At 45.2% G+C, this 18,563-nt stretch overlaps 7 protein-coding genes across 7 annotated transcripts; 5 read left to right on the top strand and 2 right to left on the bottom strand.

Annotated features, from left to right (window-relative positions):
• Nucleotides 1–555: 555 nt before the first annotated feature.
• On the top strand, nt 556–1,641 carry KY384_008674 (uncharacterized protein; the record flags this gene model as incomplete). The annotated part of the gene is made up of 3 exons (XM_044817162.1): nt 556–616; nt 673–1,046; nt 1,114–1,641. The coding sequence occupies 3 exons, from the start codon at nt 556–558 to the stop codon at nt 1,639–1,641; spliced, it is 963 nt and encodes a 320-aa protein (XP_044665757.1).
• Nucleotides 1,642–1,655: 14 nt separating this feature from the next.
• Nucleotides 1,656–3,956, top strand: KY384_008673 (uncharacterized protein; the record flags this gene model as incomplete). The annotated part of the gene is made up of 2 exons (XM_044817161.1): nt 1,656–3,631; nt 3,713–3,956. The coding sequence occupies 2 exons, from the start codon at nt 1,656–1,658 to the stop codon at nt 3,954–3,956; spliced, it is 2,220 nt and encodes a 739-aa protein (XP_044665756.1).
• Nucleotides 3,957–4,329: 373 nt separating this feature from the next.
• Nucleotides 4,330–7,587, bottom strand: KY384_008672 (uncharacterized protein; the record flags this gene model as incomplete). Its single annotated transcript, XM_044817160.1, has 1 exon — nt 4,330–7,587. One exon carries the CDS (start codon nt 7,585–7,587, stop codon nt 4,330–4,332), a length of 3,258 nt encoding a protein of 1,085 aa, XP_044665755.1.
• Nucleotides 7,588–7,929: 342 nt separating this feature from the next.
• Nucleotides 7,930–9,844, top strand: KY384_008671 (uncharacterized protein; the record flags this gene model as incomplete). Its single annotated transcript, XM_044817159.1, has 2 exons — nt 7,930–8,120; nt 8,326–9,844. The coding sequence occupies 2 exons, from the start codon at nt 7,930–7,932 to the stop codon at nt 9,842–9,844; spliced, it is 1,710 nt and encodes a 569-aa protein (XP_044665754.1).
• A 512-nt stretch (nt 9,845–10,356) lies between these two features.
• Nucleotides 10,357–11,659, bottom strand: KY384_008670 (uncharacterized protein; the record flags this gene model as incomplete). Its single annotated transcript, XM_044817158.1, has 3 exons — nt 10,357–10,545; nt 10,619–11,175; nt 11,236–11,659. 3 exons carry the CDS (start codon nt 11,657–11,659, stop codon nt 10,357–10,359), a joined length of 1,170 nt encoding a protein of 389 aa, XP_044665753.1.
• Nucleotides 11,660–13,581: 1,922 nt separating this feature from the next.
• On the top strand, nt 13,582–15,853 carry KY384_008669 (uncharacterized protein; the record flags this gene model as incomplete). The annotated part of the gene is made up of 4 exons (XM_044817157.1): nt 13,582–14,043; nt 14,189–14,560; nt 14,590–14,881; nt 14,940–15,853. The coding sequence occupies 4 exons, from the start codon at nt 13,582–13,584 to the stop codon at nt 15,851–15,853; spliced, it is 2,040 nt and encodes a 679-aa protein (XP_044665752.1).
• Nucleotides 15,854–16,397: 544 nt separating this feature from the next.
• On the top strand, nt 16,398–18,092 carry KY384_008668 (uncharacterized protein; the record flags this gene model as incomplete). Its single annotated transcript, XM_044817156.1, has 1 exon — nt 16,398–18,092. One exon carries the CDS (start codon nt 16,398–16,400, stop codon nt 18,090–18,092), a length of 1,695 nt encoding a protein of 564 aa, XP_044665751.1.
• Nucleotides 18,093–18,563: the final 471 nt, after the last annotated feature.

The following is an 18,563-nucleotide window of genomic DNA, read 5'->3' as shown; positions in this document are numbered from 1 at the left end:
CATTCTAAATCAGAACCTACTAGCTAATGCACACTATAGTCATGGCAGTCCAGTCAACAATGATTCGCCTGATAATGAGTCAGGCAAAGAATAAGGAGTGGAGCAGCTAATCAGGTCATTGCTTAGGACTTAGACGTTTCAAGGCCAATCGATAGTCGAGAATGGTCTAATTGTAACACCAAACCCTGACTCACAAACATTCTCCATATCATCTGCGTCCAAGTAAATAGCCAGGTCTGAGCTGTGACTCATTCTTGTAGGCTCGTTTACAATCGTTTTGAGTTGTAGCCTCCACCCTAGTCCATGCGCTCGGGACTTCCGCTTTCGTGTGTCCATGGAACGTCATTGGGTTTTTCTTCTGGAGTGAAAGTCTGCACGCCAGATGCCCCACCCCCAAGCTTACTCACAATCTGCACAATTCCACCATGAGCACTATCTTGATCGTAGCGCATCAAATAATCAACATAAAATCTTCTGCGGGCGCCATACGTGTGTTGTCATTAGCAGTATTCTTCCCTTTTCTTGACTTCAGCTCACCCCGCGAAGCGTCGAAATATGGCTCCTAAAAGAAAGGGTAACAAGACAGCAGACGATAATTGGGAGGCTGAAGCTCTCGGTGAAGATCTCCAGCCCTCGTCACCATCTGGTCCAGTTATCGATGATGCACAAGAGAACGGCTCCACAGTAGAGGGGGTGGCCTTTTAGCCGCCCTTAAGAAGAACAAGCAAAATAAGAAAAGGAAAGGCAAGGCGGTAGATGAAGACTACGATATAGAAGATGATGTTCTAACACCTGTTGATGGAAATGGACAGCTTGGAGCTGACAATGGTGGCTTGAGCTCGAAGCCGCCGGAAGAAGCTACTGCTGATGATCTCTTCGCTGAACCTGTGGCCAGAGGCAAAGCAGGCAAGAGCAAATCCAGTAAACTCGCTTCTACGCCCTTAAATGATGACGAAGCACCAGACGATGAAGCAGGAGGCTTGAAAAGTAAGAAGGAGAAGGAGAAGGAGAAAAAAGAGCGCGAGAAACAGCGCAAGAGAGAACAGGTATAACAGAGCCCTTGGGGCTATCATGGAGGTTTTTAATAGCTCAATGCTAATGTTGTCCACGTAGGCTGCTAAAAAAAAAACAACGCCAGCAGCTGCTCCAACACCCAAGGCTGAGCCACAGGATCCTATACCAGAGACGAAAGTTGACCAGACAACAACGGCTGACGCTGCCAAAGGCGGCAAGAAGAAAGTTCCCGCGGCGCTCGCTGCCATACAGCGTCAGCAAGAATTGTTGAGGCAGCAGCAGGAAGCAAAAGCAAGGGCAGATGCGGTCGAAAGGGCACGTATTGAAGAAGAAGAAAGCATTGCAGCGGAGGAAGAGAAGAGAAAGGAGGAAGCTAGACAGCGGAGAAAGGAGAAGGAGAAGGAGAAAAAAGAGCAATTGAAAAAGGAAGGGAAGCTTCTCACTCCTGCGCAAAAGGAGCAGCAAAGACGCAATGAAACGAAGAGGCAGCAAATGATTGATGCTGGCGCTAAAATTGCAGGAATGGACGATGAGCCTGTGGAAAAGAAAAAGCCCGTTTATGACAGTAAAAAAAGAAAGCTGGCAAAAAGCCGGGAGAAGATGCTAAAATCGATGAGGAAAGGTTAATTGTTGAGGCAGAAATGAAGAGGCAAGCTGAAGACGCGGAGCGTCAAAGATTAGCAGATGAAGATCAGTTACGAGTAGAGGCCGCTGCTGCTAAGGCACAAGAATCTGACAGTGATGATCTCGCCGACTGGGAAAAAGCAGCAGACGCCGAATCAGCAGACGTGAAAGAAAGCTGGGAGGATGATGATGAAGATGAGGTGCCTTATCCCTCCAGACCCGCGAAATCTCCTCTAGACACTACGCCAACTACTAACGGAACAGCTACACTAAGATCGGGACCAAAATTGCAGAACAAGGCTGTTGGTGAGTCTGACTTGGCAACTGACGATTCAGAAGATGGCACTGCTACGGTTGCGAGTCGAGCTGCTGCCCATAGGAAAGCCGAGCTGGTTGCTCGCCGAAAGCAGGAGCATGAGCAAGCCCTGGCCGCAAGATCTAAGGACAATCTTAGGTCTCCTATCTGCTGCATTCTGGGCCACGTGGATACGGGGAAAACTAAGCTACTTGACAAGGTGAGGCAAACGAACGTGCAAGAAGGGGAGGCTGGAGGCATAACACAACAAATTGGTGCTACGTACTTTCCCGTGGACGCTTTGAAAACCAAGACCGAGGTCGTAAACCAAGACGGCAAGTTTGAATTCAAAGTTCCCGGTCTTCTGGTCATTGATACCCCTGGGCACGAATCATTTACGAACCTCAGATCCAGAGGGTCTTCACTTTGCAATATTGCCATTCTGGTGGTGGACATCATGCATGGGTTAGAGCCTCAAACACTGGAATCCATGAGACTATTACGAGACCGAAAGACTCCATTCATTGTCGCACTCAATAAGATCGACAGATTGTACGGATGGAAGAAGATCGATAACAACGGCTTCGTTGACAGCATCAGTCGCCAAAATAAGGGGGTGCAGAATGAATTTCGCGACCGGCTTGAAAAGACCAAAGTAGCATTCGCCGAGCAAGGCTTCAACTCCGAACTTTTCACGGAAAACAAGTCAATGGCTCGGAACGTCTCTCTTGTCCCAACCTCAGCTCACACAGGTGAAGGTGTGCCTGATTTACTTAAGCTCCTTGTCTCACTGACTCAAGAACGAATGACGAACCAATTGATGTATCTCTCGGAAGTGGAGTGTACTGTTCTTGAGGTGAAAGTGATCGAAGGCCTCGGCACCACGATTGACGTTGTTCTCTCAAATGGGGTTTTACGTGAAGGGGACCGTATAGTTCTCTGCGGTCTGAATGGTGCTATCTCGACAAATATACGTGCTTTACTCACTCCAGCGCCCCTGAAGGAGCTACGGCTCAAGTCCCAGTACATTCATAATCAAGAATGCAAAGCGTCCCTTGGTGTCAAAATAGCGGCCAACGACCTCGAAAACGCCATTGCGGGATCGCGATTGCTGGTAGTGACAGATGCGGAAGAAGAGGAAGATATGGAGGAAGAAGTCATGTCGGATATTGAGAATCTACTTGCACGTGTTTCGAAGACTGGTCGGGGCGTTTCAGTCCAAGCTTCTACGCTGGGATCGCTCGAAGCCCTGCTAGAATTCTTGAAGGTGTCCAAGATTCCGGTGGCTAACATATCCATCGGACCTGTTTACAAACGCGACGTCATGTCAGCAGGTATTATGCTTGAGAAATCTCCAGAGTATGCGGTCATGCTGTGTTTTGACGTCAAAGTCGACAAAGAAGCCCAGGCGTACGCGGACGAGCAAGGTGTCAAGATCTTCACTGCGGACATCATTTATCACCTCTTTGATGACTTCACAAAGCACATGGCACAGCTTGCCGAGCAGAAGAAAGAGGAGAGCAAATTTCTCGCTGTTTTCCCATGTGTTCTGCAGCCTATTGCAGTATTTATGAAGAAGGACCCAATTCTAGTTGGAGCAGATGTCACGGACGGGATCTTGAGACTGCACACACCCATTGCGGCTGTCAAAACAAATAGCATTACCGGAGTGAAGGAAGTTGTTAGTGTGGGTAGAGTGTAAGTCGCCCGAACATCTGTTCTTAGATGTGTCTTGTCCTTTTTGGCTCGCCTAACATTCACTCACATCCTATAATGTAGGACATCTATCGAGCGGGAGCACAAAGCAATACCATCGGCCAAAAAAGGATCCCCTTCTGTTGCGGTTAAGATTGAAGGGCCGAATCAACCTCTTTATGGACGTCATCTTGAAGAAAAGGACACGCTGTATTCGCTGATATCGCGGCAGAGCATTGATACACTGAAAGAATTCTATCGAAGCGACGTTAGCACTGATGAGTGGCATCTGATAAAAAAGCTGAAGGTCCTGTTCGATGTCCCTTGATTGTGAGGAACGACGATATCAGAAATGGGTGGCTTGTACACTTGAAAGATGATCTGCGCAATAGATGCATGACTTGTGGATGCTCGACTTGTGTTAGTGAATGCCATGTAAGGTCCAGTGTAGATAGAAAAAATGTTTTCAATAATTCGATTTCAATACTACAATGAATCGGCTACTTCACAGCGTCCTCGATCGAAGTTTCGAAGGCTGCCTATACCCACCGCTCTCGCCCCACTCACTTTTTGGGCAATCCGATCGCGAGTTTTGGCATCTCAGCACTTAGTGAAGTATAGATTGAAGGGGTTTTCCTCGTTAGCATTTACAAGGAGTATTTGTACATGCCGAATTTCATTGTCAGTCATTCCTTCATAGCCTATGGCAGATGTTGGTCGTCAATCCGAAGGATCGACCTCTGCTCCTCGTCATCCATCTTCGGCAGGTTGCTAACAGCATTCAGAGTCTTCAAGATCGCTCCACTCTGTTGCAGATCCCAGACCCCTTCTTGTTTCCTCGTTGCTCTGCCGAAGCCCAAAATCCTGTAGACTTTTGCTAGGTATACAAATGTAAGGTAAGTCGGCGCCGGTATCCTCGTTCGAACGGTAACATTCCTCATACCATTGAAATGGTCCATTATATTACCTCGATGCCTACCCATGTAGTCCCAACCCAACCATGGAGACATGAGACGTGTTTCGCAGACCGTGAAGGCAAGGAGCTGGTGAGTGAGGTTTGGTGAGCAGGAAAGATGTTGAACATACGCGTTCCAATTGTCGGCCGAAAGATCGTAGCCGTCCTCACAAAGCTCATCAACGACGCCTATCATATCCTCAAAGCGCTTTTGCCTGGCTAGGAATCTCAGGTAAAACCGGAATGGGAAATTAATCACAAAGCGTCGTGCCGGTAAGACCCATTTGGTTTGAAAAGGATCCCGAATTAACGACTTGCGAGCAAGCTTCTCGCATTTATCAAGAGCAAGACACCAACAGCGCTCCACTTCCTGGGTGTTGCCAGACCTCTCATGGGCAACGAGCAAGGCCGACACCATACGCATTGGAGGTGAGATTTCAACGTCTTCAGCCTTGAACTTGGCTGCGGTGGCAATATAGGTCTGAAAGGTTTCGGACACTCGTTTGTACATCTTGCTCGTGCCGTATATATAGACCATGTAGTCAAAATTGCTGGACGTGAAAGCTTCGTCTAGCCGCTCGGGACCCACAAATTGCCAAGGCTCTGATGTGACCAGCTGAGACCTATCAAGGTTGTCTATGGTCCGTTGAAGAACTTGACGAGCCCGGCGTACTTGGGAACGGTAGCCTTTAGGTGCTCTGTTGCGCTGTGGATGTCGCCCAGAGCCGATATAAGTTCGCAGGAGGGCACTCTCCGAGCTCATGTTGGGAGCTAGACCTTGCATAAGCATATGCCTGTAGACCTCAAATGATTTGTCATAGTCACGTATTTTGACGAAGCCCATCATGACTGTGACGTAATTTGAAACCTGTGGCTTAAAGCCCGCTTCGGGCATGATTTTTCGGAGGATTCTATAGGCAGCGCGCGGGGCTTTCATAACGCATAGACTCGTAAGTATAGCTCCATAGGTTTGAACGTTCGATTGAATTCCAACTTCTTTCATGCGGTTGTGGATCTGCTGGACTTTCCGAAGGTCTCGACGAAAAGCGAGAGCGGCCAAGAAGATATTCCACATTCTAACAAGGGAGCCCCCCAAGCCCATAGTCAGAGCCTCTTCAAGCAGCCTTTCAGCTTCGTCGAATTTCTGATCGGTGACATTGACGTATACAACCAGTTCTATCATAGACCTATCCGGCTTCAGTCCATCAGACAAGGCCCTCTCTAGCATATGGTTCACAGCATCCCGATCACCTCGCTTGCCGTGCACCCACAACAAGGCAAAATAGGTGACAAGGTTAGGTTTCAAAGAAGCCCTCTCAAGGTTTTCAAGCCATGTAGTAACGCCCTCAACGTCGCCTACCCGGGCAAAAGTACTGATCACGGTGTTGAAAAGTCGGACATCAGCAATGTATTCTGGTTTTCCCTGAATGCTCGTGAAAGCTTTTGTAACCTGCTGAGGGTCCGCTCTCCAGTAGTGGACTCTCAACAGATGCTGCCATATCCTGGGGTCCACAATCTCACCGTGATCAAGACCGTAGAGGCTGCATGCTATTTCCAATTCTTGCACTTTTCCCTTATTTGCGAAAGTGCGCATAACGCTTCGATAGATAAATTTGTCTACCTTTCCGTGTATTCTTCTCCATTCTCGCAGAATTTCCACTGCACCGGAGACCGCATTACAGAGCCGACTCGTTCTCAAAAGAGTCGTCAGGAGCTCTTTCGAAACGTTAAGACCGGGCACCTTCCGCCGCACATCATGGTAGATCTCAAGTGCAGCAAGATCATACCCACTCTCTCCAAGAGACAAAGCCACATGTACCGCCAGCTCTTGTAGCAAGGCAACCTGTGACTTGTCATTGGCGCCTGCTATCTCAACCACTTTAAGCATAAGTGTATGCCACCGTTGTATATTGAATTTGGATTTTGAATCTTCACGGAGACGGACCTGCAGCATATGAATCACCATTTCGGTGACAAATGCACGCCCCGACAAAATGTCGTCTTGTTTGTGGGAAGTCCCGCTAGCAAGAAATACATCTGCGAAAGACGAAACTTTGTCCATCAGAAAATCGAACGGCATTGCCTCAACGCCTCGCCATAACCCTCTGAGCGTGTAGAGAGCAAAACCGGACACCCAAAAGGGACGCCAGACTTCCATCGCCAGAGTCCAATTCCCGAAGGCGACAGCGCGATGAAGGAGAGCAGAGGCACCCAATGGACAACGCAGCCTCCTCTTGGCTTCGCGGTGGACATAGAGAGCCGTTTCGGTGTCCTGTAGTCTCAATGAGGCAGATATAGCATAGCTGTAATGGACAGCTCGACGACCCTTCATTGGAATGGCCTCAAAAAGCGCAAGTATCCGCTCAAAATCGACATGCGACGTAGAGGCGCTTAAATACTTGATAAAATTGATAGTCTCTGAGGGCGATAAAAATCCACCATCTTGGACCACATCCTGATAAAGCTGCCACGTCTTATGACAGGGAAGCGAACGCAATTTAGCCTCGGCCGGCTGACCAATTGACCTAGCCAAATCATCCCTCTTGCCTTTGTGTCGATTGGAAACGAAATGCCGTAGATCTTGAGCCGGCTTTGGCGCAGAGGCTTGCGAGTTGGATATTAGAGATGTAGCAATAGATGCATAGTTCCTCGAACAACGCTTGACATTGTGGGCTGCACGCAGGTGTGCATTAGTAGAGTACCGTAGTTTCCGGATCAAAGCCAAAGTCTGCACAGGGTACAAGAAGCCGAGGAAGATGCTGTGTAGCTGGGATACAATCCCGAGAGCAGCAGAGCCCTTGCTCTGCTCTGAACGAATGTTATCGTTTACGCCTGAGGATTGCAGAAGCAGGATCCACCAAGCGGGCAAATCGATCAGCGCAGCACCGTGGGACCAAAACGCTGAGTGTAGGTATCTCTGACCATGAGCAGCCCGCCCCTTGGATCGAACTAATAGAAGAGCTAGCCTTCCATATCCAAGGCATCCTGCGAGCTTCTCTTTCATGCCACGACAAGCTACCCTCCGCTTGCTCAATAGACTCCTCTGCAATAGGTGTCATGGATTCTTTTCCGCCGGAATGGGTGGTCGATATGCCGAATACAAATGCTGCTTTACACGTGAAGCATCTGTGTAGATGCTATCATGGTTGTAAGGTGCACATACAGAACAAGAATTGAAGATCAGGTCCAGGAATTGGATGTTGCTGGCTCTGAGAAATGATTGCCAACTAGGGATGCCAAGAAATCTAAAGCGTCGACTCCATAGACTAAAATGATACAGCTGACGGAAACTTCCGTCCTATTTTTACACATATCTTGTCAGCTCGAGCTTCATATCTACTACACGATGGACGTCACTCGCTTCATTGTTTCAAGGCGAGAAAGAGGTCTCCTCTCTGGCGACTACAGCACGTACAAGAGACGGCTTGCTCAACGGCTACTTATTGTGCGCAAGCGGCTTCACCACACTTCAACGCAAGGCAAGAGCAACAAAGATTGGTCAACGATCAAGGCAGAGGATGTCGCTAGTAACCACGAGTGAGCAGGGAAGCTCGTTATCGCTCTTCTTTGCTTACCAACATACCAGATTTCTGCATTTGATATTGCTTACAGCAGAGAGAGCATGGGCTCATGCCATGTTCATGAAGTCGATACACACGGGAGAAGCCGCGCAACAAGGTGTCCCAAGTTCAGCAAAGCGCCACATAGCCTCACGTCTACGGAAAGCTTGTCAGTGTGCCAGCCACCTTGTCGAACTCATAAGCTCCCCTCAGGTAAAAGCTGGCCCTCAGCCTAAAGTCGAAGCGCGTGCCTACTTCGTTCTGCATTCTGGCGCCTTTGCATTCGAGAAACAGCAATGGCGAGCCTGCCTTCAGTACTATTCTGAAGCGAGATTGATATATGGCTCGCTAGTTCCAACTCAGATTTCAAGCAGCGGCGCATTGTTCCAGGAGCTTTTGAGCTCGTTCATCGATCCGAGCTTACGATTTGCTGCTTACAGGACCAAAGAACCGAGGACTACGTCACTCGAAGCTGTGGTCAGGGACAATATACCTCGCAAAAGCCTAGAACACCTAGAGGGAATTCAAAAGTTACATCCTGATGTGTTTAGTGATAGAATACTTGTGACGGGGAAGTCCTCAGTTCAGGGATCATCCAAGGCGCCAGAGACTGTCCGCTGGCGCTCCAAGATAGTCAACCTTGAAGATGCGGCAACGGGCCAGGCACTTGCAGCGGTGACATCCGCGGAGGGCAGTCTATCCTTATTCTTGTGCTCAAAACCACAGCCATCGGCCAAAGAGAAAGCAGCAGCGTATGATGAGATCTTGATATCAAGCCAGGACGCCGTTGACGCGACCAAAATTGCGATCGATGAGCTCTCAGGTGATGGTCTATCCCAGAGTGATCCACGTGTGCAGGCCATGCAAATCACACGTACTGCGGTTAGCTACGCCTTGGTAGGCTGGCGGGTAGGTCGGAATCGTGTACTCTGTGGCGAACATGATGGTGCAGCTTTGGATACCTCGCAATCAAAGCATGCAAAAATTTTGCAGCCTAGTCACAAGGGATCTTCTCAAGAAAACTCGGCTGAAAGCAAAAGTCATAAGTTAAGACGCTTGAAAGAGAAAATAGTTCTCTATGATGCCACCCTCCAAAGCTTAGACTCTGTACAGCTGCTACCTGGGATTGCCGCGGATCAAGCGTTCCAAACCGAATTGCACGGCAAACATTCATATTTTCAATCCCTGCGTTGCCTTGCACTGGCACGGTGTCACCAACTTGAAGATCACCAAGCCAATGCTCTTGCACTACTTTCAAGAGCCCAGCGTTACTGTTCAGCGGCTTCGGTGTCACAAGGATTGTCAATGGATCCAAAGGGGCCTCCAAACCTCGCAATCGTGGAGGCCCAACTCGACTACTTAAAGACTCTCCTTCAAGGCCTCCTCATCCAATATCGCAGCCTCGTAGAAATCAAACGGCATCCGTATCCCGCAAAGTCATCAGATCGAACCCACCCTTCAAGATTCAGCGAGCATTTAGACGAATTCCCATTGTATCTAGTAGATCTTCAGGAGCTGGTTTCCTACCCACCAGAGGTTAGCCCGATGCCCGTGAAGCCGATCTTCTTGGATGTTGCTTTTAATTATATCGAGTACCCTGGTCGTGGGAGATACCAAGCTGAGCCTAGGCACATGGTCAATGGCAAATTAGATCCAAGTCAGAAGGAGGCCAAGAAAGGCTGGTTTGGATTCGGTAGATGATTGAAATATTATGTGAGAAGCCTCTAGAGGCTCGACCTTTTGCTTGTGAATGCAACGATCTACCTTCCCTTTTCGATTTCCCTCTCTTACATCAAGCTCGCGTGGCCGTTGATTCATATATCTAAGTAAAAAGGAGAAGCAGTCTTCTTAGCGTGTCACTAGACGACCGAAGCCTGCCATACAGAGGACCAGGTGCTTGCGCGCAGGAAAATAGGTTTTGATGATTAGAATCAAGCCGATGGCTGGAGCCAAGTTTGCGGATCGTCTGTAAAATATGGCGCCTGTTCAGCATGCTTCATATATTGCTCATGATCAGCGCTAGCATGCAAGCCAAATCTCCCAACTAAAGCTGGCGATCGAATGCGGCGATCACACCCGCCAGTGCCTCATTTCAGGTACGGGCGAAATGCACTACCTCACACGCGACGATCCGCTATGCCAAAGAAGAGACATAGTGCAAGAACACCGCGGGGAACCCCATACAGATTCGATAGCGAAAAACATTGATATCATCAATCAATGACCTCTTCGACTGTCGGTGCAGAATGTCTACCCTTAGTACTTTCTTCAGTACTCAGAGCCGGCCTCGTTGCATCGTCCGCATTGTGTTCAGTAGACTTTGTTTTCTTTCCTTTTGCTTTTTCCTTTTGACTATCTGGTTCGGGCTTTTTGGACTTTTTGCTTCCCTTCTTGCCCTTTTCCTATCATAAGGAATAGAATTAGTGTCGTCACACGCCGCGAGAAAATTCTACTTAAGAAGTGTAAATGACTCACCTCCTGCCACGCCCAAATGGGCCGAAAACTATCAAAAAAGCCCACGTCTTCAAACAAATTCGGATACAACCACAGTCCTTTTGGCATCGTCACGACTGTCACACAGAACAAAATCAAACGGAAGATAGCCATGACGAAGAACAACCCTACGAGGCCTAGGAAGCCCATACTCAGATACCAGACGCCCAGTCTTAATTGGATCGGCCACAACGGAAACATCACAATTGTCATGATCGCTAACAGAGCACCGGCAGCGTATAATTTCATGCGCCATTGCGGCCCATCGTAGAGCCAGACGTAATGAAGTGTTTCCGAAATGTCTTGCTGTTGCTCAATCTTTACCGTCCATAGGCCTTTGACGCGCTTCGGCGTATTGCCGTGATCGTGACCTGCATGTGGGTCTATTTTCGATACTCGGAGAGCGAGGAGGGAAAGAGGCAGAAGCTTGAAGAGCTCAGCTGCTTCCTGCTGGTTAGATGGTGGTCTAGGGAGGACAGTGTTCTTCTTCTGTGCGGCGGTATATCCTGGCGATAGTAATGCTCGAAGAGCACGCTTAACTTTTGAACCTTACTTTTAGCTGACGCTATGATGAGAAGAGAAATTGGCGGCAAGGTTACCTTTGAACATATCTTTCCGTTGGCCGTTGAGTATACATGTTCGAGTCTTCAAATCTTGGCCTCTGAGCCATTTTGCTACAGCCAGAGCTTTCGGTTCGGGTGCTCCTGGCTGGATGGGAACCTGTTGACCTTGCCCGGTCTGTCCGGACGGCTCTGTGTGTGCGAGTTGACCGTTCTGCTGTCGTTGGGTCGTCATTTGTTGTTGCTTTTGGTGCTGTTCCCACGCTTGCTGTTTGATTTTATTGATGTATTGGTCTAAGGGTAGTCCTGCTTTTCGCGCGTCCGCCTCGAGCTGCTTTCGTTGCTGAGCTTGGAATTCTTGAGGGGTGATGCCCCGTTTTTGGGCTTCAACGGCAACTTGTTGTTGCAACTGGGCAATTTGTTGTGGGGACGGACCGCTACTCGGGCTGATAGGGGACGCCATAATCTTCTACAAGGCTTGAGAATGAGATCTGCTGAGGATGATAAAACAGACTGCTTTTTGTAGATCAGAACACGACACAATTTGCCTCCTAAAGCGTGCTAGCCTAGCAAGCTAGGCCCAACAAAGCTTAGACCGCTTCGCGGCTTTAGATAATAGTACACCTACTTTGGAAAGTCTCTATCTTTAGTTTTTTAGCTTCGTAGCAGATTTTAAAATTAATTAAATTATTTTAATCTTTTATACTTAATAATTTAAAATTTAAATATTTTTTATTATTTAATATAAGTTTTTTATAAAATCTTAAATTAAATAATAAAAAAAATTTAAAACTTAAAGAACTAAAGTATAGAAAACTAAAGTAGTTTAATTTAAAAAATTTTATAATTTATTATTAAATAAATTAAATATTTTAAATAAAAAAAATTTATAAAAAATAAATTATTTTAATAAATATATATAGAAAATAAAAACTAGTTTAAAAAAGTTTAAATAAAAAGTATATACTAAATCTATTTTAAGGTTAAATTAAATCTATATAATAAAAAAGATTTACTTTATATAAATTTAATAAAAAGTTAATTTTTTTAAAAAATTTATTTTAAAACTATTTAAAAATTATCTTAAGTTTATTTTAAGCTTAGATCTTATAGAAATTTAATTATATTAGATTTAGAACTTAGATTTAATTTAAAAAAAAGTATATAAGATTTTTTTTAAATTAAAACTTTAAAAAAATATATTAAAAATTAGAGTTTTAAAGTAATATAATTATATTTATATAATTTAATTAAATATATATATAGATATAGTTTTTCCACTAGTTTACTTTAAGTAATATAGTTTATATAATAAGAAATTTTTTTAAAAAGTTAATTTTTCAAAGTTTCTTTAAAGATTTATTAGAATAAAGCTTAAGTTTAACTTAGGATTATTTTAAAATTATTTTAAACTATATTAAAAATTTAATAAAAAGAGATTATATATATTTTAAGCTACTAACTAGTTTAAAAATAAGCTTTTTTAAAGACTTTTTCTAGAAAATCTTATTTCTTTACTAAGAATCTTTAAAATAGCTTTTTTTTCTTAATAAATATATAATTTACTTAAGTTAAAAATATTAAATTTTAAACTTTTTAATATAAATTCTTTACAGAGAAAATTTAAAAAGTTTTTATAAAAATATTAATCTCTTTTAAATAAAAGATTTAAATATTTATAAAAATAAAATATAATTCTTTTTCTAGTTAAATAAATTTAAAACTAGTATTAACTTTAGTTTAAAATTATTTAATTATTAATATTATTTCTTAAAGTATATTAGCTTAATAAACTAAGTTTAATAAAACTTAAATTACTTTATAGTTTTATATAATAATATATTTATTTTAAAAAGATTAAATTTTTAGTTTTTAAAATTTAAAATTATTTTTAAAATTAATTAAGTTATTTTAGTTTTTAATATTTAATAATTAAAAATTTAATTTTTTTTATTATTTAATATAAGTTTTTTATAAAATTTTAAATTAAATAAAAAAATTTAAAAAAATTTAAAAAATTAAATATAAAAGATTAAAATAATTTAATTTAAAGTTTATTATAATTTATTATTAAATAAATTAAATATTCTAAAAAAATAAAACTATAAAATATAAGTTAACTTTCTTTTTTTTAATAAGTATATAAGTTATTTAAATAGATATAAGATTTTAGTATTTTTAAGTTAAAAATACTAAATTTTAAACTTTCCCATATAGACCCCCTATAGGGGAAGCCTAGAAGGCCCCTATAAAAGCGCTAGTTCCCCCTAAGCAGGGGGTCTAAAAGCTTATAGAGACAATACTGACAATCTACAAATTGATGATTTCGTACAATTGTCCACACATAAATACCTAGAGTATGACTATAACTACACTCTTCTAACCATGTGGTCAACACGCTTCACGACTGCCCCACCTACATCTACTTCAGCATCCTCGAATGGCACACGCCGCCCTCCATACCTTGATACAGCTGCAAACCAATCTCACAGGCCGCCTTTCAATTCGCGATCTTCCTCTCTGAATGTCTTAGCAAAAGGCAATACCTCAACTTCAAGTTTGAGTTCTGCGCGCTTCGCCTCCGGCAGTGGTTTGAAACAGGAGATTACAGCTGCGCCTAATGCCAAAGATCCACCTCTAGTTTTACACGAGATCGTCCGAGGCTCTACCGGGCACGAGGTACATTCCTGGCAAAGTAGGCTTGCTGAGCGTCCAGATGGTCTAGTGGTGAATGTAGACTTTGGATCTGTCACCTTAGAGCACTTCTACTCTGATCTCTCAAGGGAGAAATCCGAACCGCAAGAAGGTGAAGGAAGTTTAGCACATACAGATAGAGAATGTGAGTGCGTATGCTCTACCCGATGGTTGTTACGAACTCGTTTTAATATAAAGCTAGTCGAAAGGGATGTTCGTAGACTTCGAGATTTGTATCGATCGATCTCGGTAAGCCATCATAAGCAGAAGGCGCAAAGCCTATGCTTACGGTATTTAGAGTTGCGATTCTGTCTTGAGATCGATTGAGCTTTCTCTAGCAAGCTTTCAGAAGGACTTAGGCAATGTCTCTACAGATATTGAAACCCTTCAGAGCAGGTCTACCACTTTGACCGAGCAATTGGCCAATCGTCAAAATGTTGAAAAATTGCTTGGGCCCGCAGTTGAGGAAGCATCTATACCGCCCTCAACTATAAAGAAGCTTTCTGAAGGTGACATCGATAAAGATTGGATTGCTGCGTTAGCGATTTTGGACAATCGATTGAATAATATCGATCACCTTTTGAGGGACTCGAGTGAAGACCTGGTAGCATCTGATCTCAAGCCACTTCTTGATAACTTGACGAACATTGTCAGCAAGTTCGACCTCAATGTAATCTTTCAGAGCTCACGTTCGCTTAGGCCCTCGATCGTATACGAAACTTCTTCGTCTCGCAGATTCGAGCCCTCCGATCAACAAATATAAACGCCCAAGTGATACAACAACGTGCTTTCTTGTCTTACAAGGAGCTTTTTGCTTTCTTACATAGCCATCACCACCAACTAGCAGATGAGATCACTCAGGCTTATGGCTACACCATGCGTTGGTACTATCTTAGCAACTTCACCCGATATATGCAGGCCATGCAGAAAATACCCACTTATGCTATTGATAAGTCTGATGCTCTGGGAGCGGAGCAATCACTTCCAAGAGGTCTATTCCCCCTTATAGAACCGCCAAGATGTGTCATTGCTGAGCACTTTGGTGATAGGTCCGGTCACGGGCTCAACGAACCCACCCAAAGCGCCTAATGCCCTATCAGTAGGTCGTCGATCGAACATCTTGAACCGTCTTGATGACGCGGTGTTGCCGTTTCACGTTGCCGCTGAAGCCAAATCACCGGCGTATATAGAGTCGCCCTTTCACGCTTTTACTGCTGCAATATCTGACAACGCATCTGCAGAATACATGTTTCTCACTTCATTCTTCCCTTCATTGTCATTTTCCGCTCTCTCTCGGACATTCTCCAGCATTTTTGGTCCAACGTTCGACCTCAGCTACTCTTTCACAAAGCAACTCGTGAGCGAATCTTTCGACTGCCTAGGTCTACTGCTCTGCGTCCGCATAACTCAACACTTTGCCTTCTCTCTTCAGCGCCGGAGATGTCCCGTCGCAGAGGGATGGATTAATGGAACGAATATGCTCTTGTGGCCGAGGTTCCAGCTGGGCATGGATATACAAATCGATTCCGTCAAGCGAGCTACAAGTAGCCTTTCAAGCACGAGGCCCACATTATCCCTATCCCTAAACAAAGTGGATGATGGGAAGGCAAACACTGCTCCTCACCCCCTTGTGCAGCGCTTTGGTCAATTGCTTCAAGGACTATTGACCCTGAGCAACGACAACCGAGAGGTAAGCAGTATATTGCCCTCTAATCAAGCACGCGAAACAACGGCAACAAAGTCGGACGTGGAGCCAACCGGGCGCTCGCTGCAGCGACTGAGAAGCGAGGTTGAGATGTTCCTAGCCAGGGCGTGCAAAGGTTTCAATCCAGCCAAGCGGTCTAAATTCTTAGACAACAATTACAGCTTGATCCTGACCATAATTGAGGACACCAATGGATCTCTTGCGACGGAGCAGAGGGAGTGGCTAGAAGAGAGGAGGACTCTACTTGGTGCGGACTGAACAATGCAAAGGCATCAAATCCTTTACCTAAGTGTGTTCCAGACTTAGATACATAAGACAAGACAACGCGATCACTCGATGTCTGAACTTGAGCCTAACCCACTTTCCACAGCTATTTCTCAGACCGTAACCTGCCTCGCTTACCTCAACGTCACATCCTGATCGCCCTACCCCTCGATGTACAGCCCTAAGTAAGACCGCTGATTTGTTTGCAAGATTATTGTCTGTAAAGCGATGCTCATGCGATTGTAATCATTTACGCTCCAAAAAGTGGCCCTCTTAACACTCACGTTGGTGCGGGGAATAACCGAATATGAGGCAAGCGTGTTTTAGGAAAACGCGTCGGTCTTTCTCATCTCCCAGCCTTCAACTTTCCCATGATTTGCACACAACTTCTCAACCAGAACAACAAGCCTGACAGGATGGCAAGCAGATAATCTGACGATCTGTGTTCTCTTTCGGGTGTAGCATTGTCGCTTTGGGAGCCTATATCAAAGTGCCGACTCTTCGCGCCTCTCCCTAGGATACGTGAGCTGGGAGGTAAATGGCCCCTCACTCGCAACGTGCATTCTTTCAAGTCTCGCCGATTGCGGGAAAGAAACGTCCTGCTCCCTCTCTGCTCCCGGCCTTTGAACCCGAAGTTACTTCACCGAAACTACCGCGGTGCAATGACACACACCATGCGCCTCCAAAGGGGAGTAGATCAACGCAACGGATGACGAACCAGCTTCCCTCCGCCCCAACATCGTCCACCTTCATCCCAACATCATCTTCACCACAGCTTCCCAACAAGCGCCGACAGCCTTTGCAACGTACTGTTTCGGCCCTGTCGGAGCGCATGCCTCTAGCTATCCTACCTTCAATAGAACTCGACGAGGATGGAAAGCCAACCTTATTGGGTAGATCCACCAATTCATCCCATTATCAGCTTTCCACAAATAAGCTAATATCTCGCGTGCACGTTCGCGCCGCCTATATCCCACCTACCGGTGGCACTTCACGGCAGGTCCAGATTGAGTGCACCGGCTGGAATGGCATCAAGGTTCATTGTCAGGGGAGAGCCTGGGAGCTATACAAGGGGGATACTTTCACGTCAGAAACGGATGATGCAGAGTTAATGATTGACGTGCAAGACGCGCGTGTGCTAATTAAATGGCCGTCTCGGGAACAGAAGGTCATGACGCCGACTGATTCAGAAGGCACGTTTGATCATGAGAAGTCACCTTCGAAAAAGGCAGCAATGAGGACTTCTCCAGTGCTCCCAGTGTCCCATATCAGTCCGCTACGCCAACCAGCAAGGTTCCAGTCGCCGATCTCTCCGTCCCATCACACAAGTTTCGCTACTTTAGACCAAAGCACAATCCAAGATGCGTCGCAGCCTCCAGTTCATATATATGAAGACGAGACTCATTGTGAAGAGAAGGATGGCGGCGCAGCTCAACCTACGCAATCTACCCAAATACTCACGCAGCTCCCCAACCCAGAATACAAAAATTTTTCGGATAGCGACGAGGAGAACGATCCTATAATTCTTTCTTTTGGTCCATATGGCGCCAATTTAAATGGTCGTATGGAGGCTTTCAGCACGATATCGTCACCGGAAGTGCGCCGGCCGTTGAAGCCTATACTTAAAGAGAGCGCATCTCAGAACGTTTCCCCACAACGCTTTACCGATGCAACAGGATCACCAAAAAGCAATTCATTCACAGATCTTTCCTGCAATGCCAGCCCACGGGCTCACAAGGCTCAGACTAAGCCCAAAATCGGAACTGAGGGTAACATTGCTAGCTTTGTAATCAACCACTTATTGTATTCGCAGTTGAGTGCAACACCGCTTTCAACACTGTCGCAACACATAGACTCTCACTTAGAAGACGCCAGAGACAGTGGGGCAATTGGGGCTGCATGCCACGATCTGTCTCCAGCTTCATTGCACAAATTGCTCCAGTCTACTCCGTGCATAGGAACTGTGCAGCGTGAAGGTAAAGATGCTGCAGGCAAACCACTCGAGAGCGAGTACTACTACATGCCAGAGCAGGATGACAACCCTATGCGACAAGACATTGTTCGCAGCCTAGGGATTGGAGGGCGAGGACTACGAAACTGCCGAAAGAGCCATAAAGTCAGTCATGATGCCTTTCACCACGAATTTGCTGAATACACTGACACAAACAGCAATATTTCTGGCGAAAGCCCAAAAGGTGATCTGCACAGCGACTGTGAATTTTCCCCTGGATGACTGCATTTTCCTGGAAAATAAGCCTGCGATTTTCAACGGATGAGCAAGGATAGATTCTGAGCACGAGCTATTTGGGCATTTACATTAATTTGCACTGCGCCAGTTCTCTGTAGGTTAGGTATCTACGGAGAGTTATGTCCTCAGAGGAACGTATTTCTTGGTCAAATCAATTGCACGATCGTAAAAGTTACGGCCCATCCTACTCCTAGCCAAATTCTCCAAATGTTCAAGCTAAACTTCAAAAGTTCGCTGTCTGCTTGATGCAGGTCGAGAATTGTCTCATCAAGGAGAGTGGTAAATGTTGATATTTGCTTGATCCCAAACCCACTTCTGTTGTCTAATGCCACGCTTCCTAGCGTGATTATCGGCCGATCCATTAGCTGTCAAATCGTGTCTACTATCCTATATGGCCTTCAAAGGTAAAATAATGTTAGTAATTACCTTAGAGACTCAAAATGGACGAGTGCATAA

This window comes from Bacidia gigantensis, assembly GCF_019456465.1.
Source record: "Bacidia gigantensis strain McMullin 20006 chromosome Unknown contig_304, whole genome shotgun sequence".
In the NCBI taxonomy this organism is placed as follows: Eukaryota; Fungi; Ascomycota; class Lecanoromycetes; order Lecanorales; family Ramalinaceae; genus Bacidia; species Bacidia gigantensis.
This window is presented reverse-complemented; position numbering and strand designations above follow the sequence as displayed.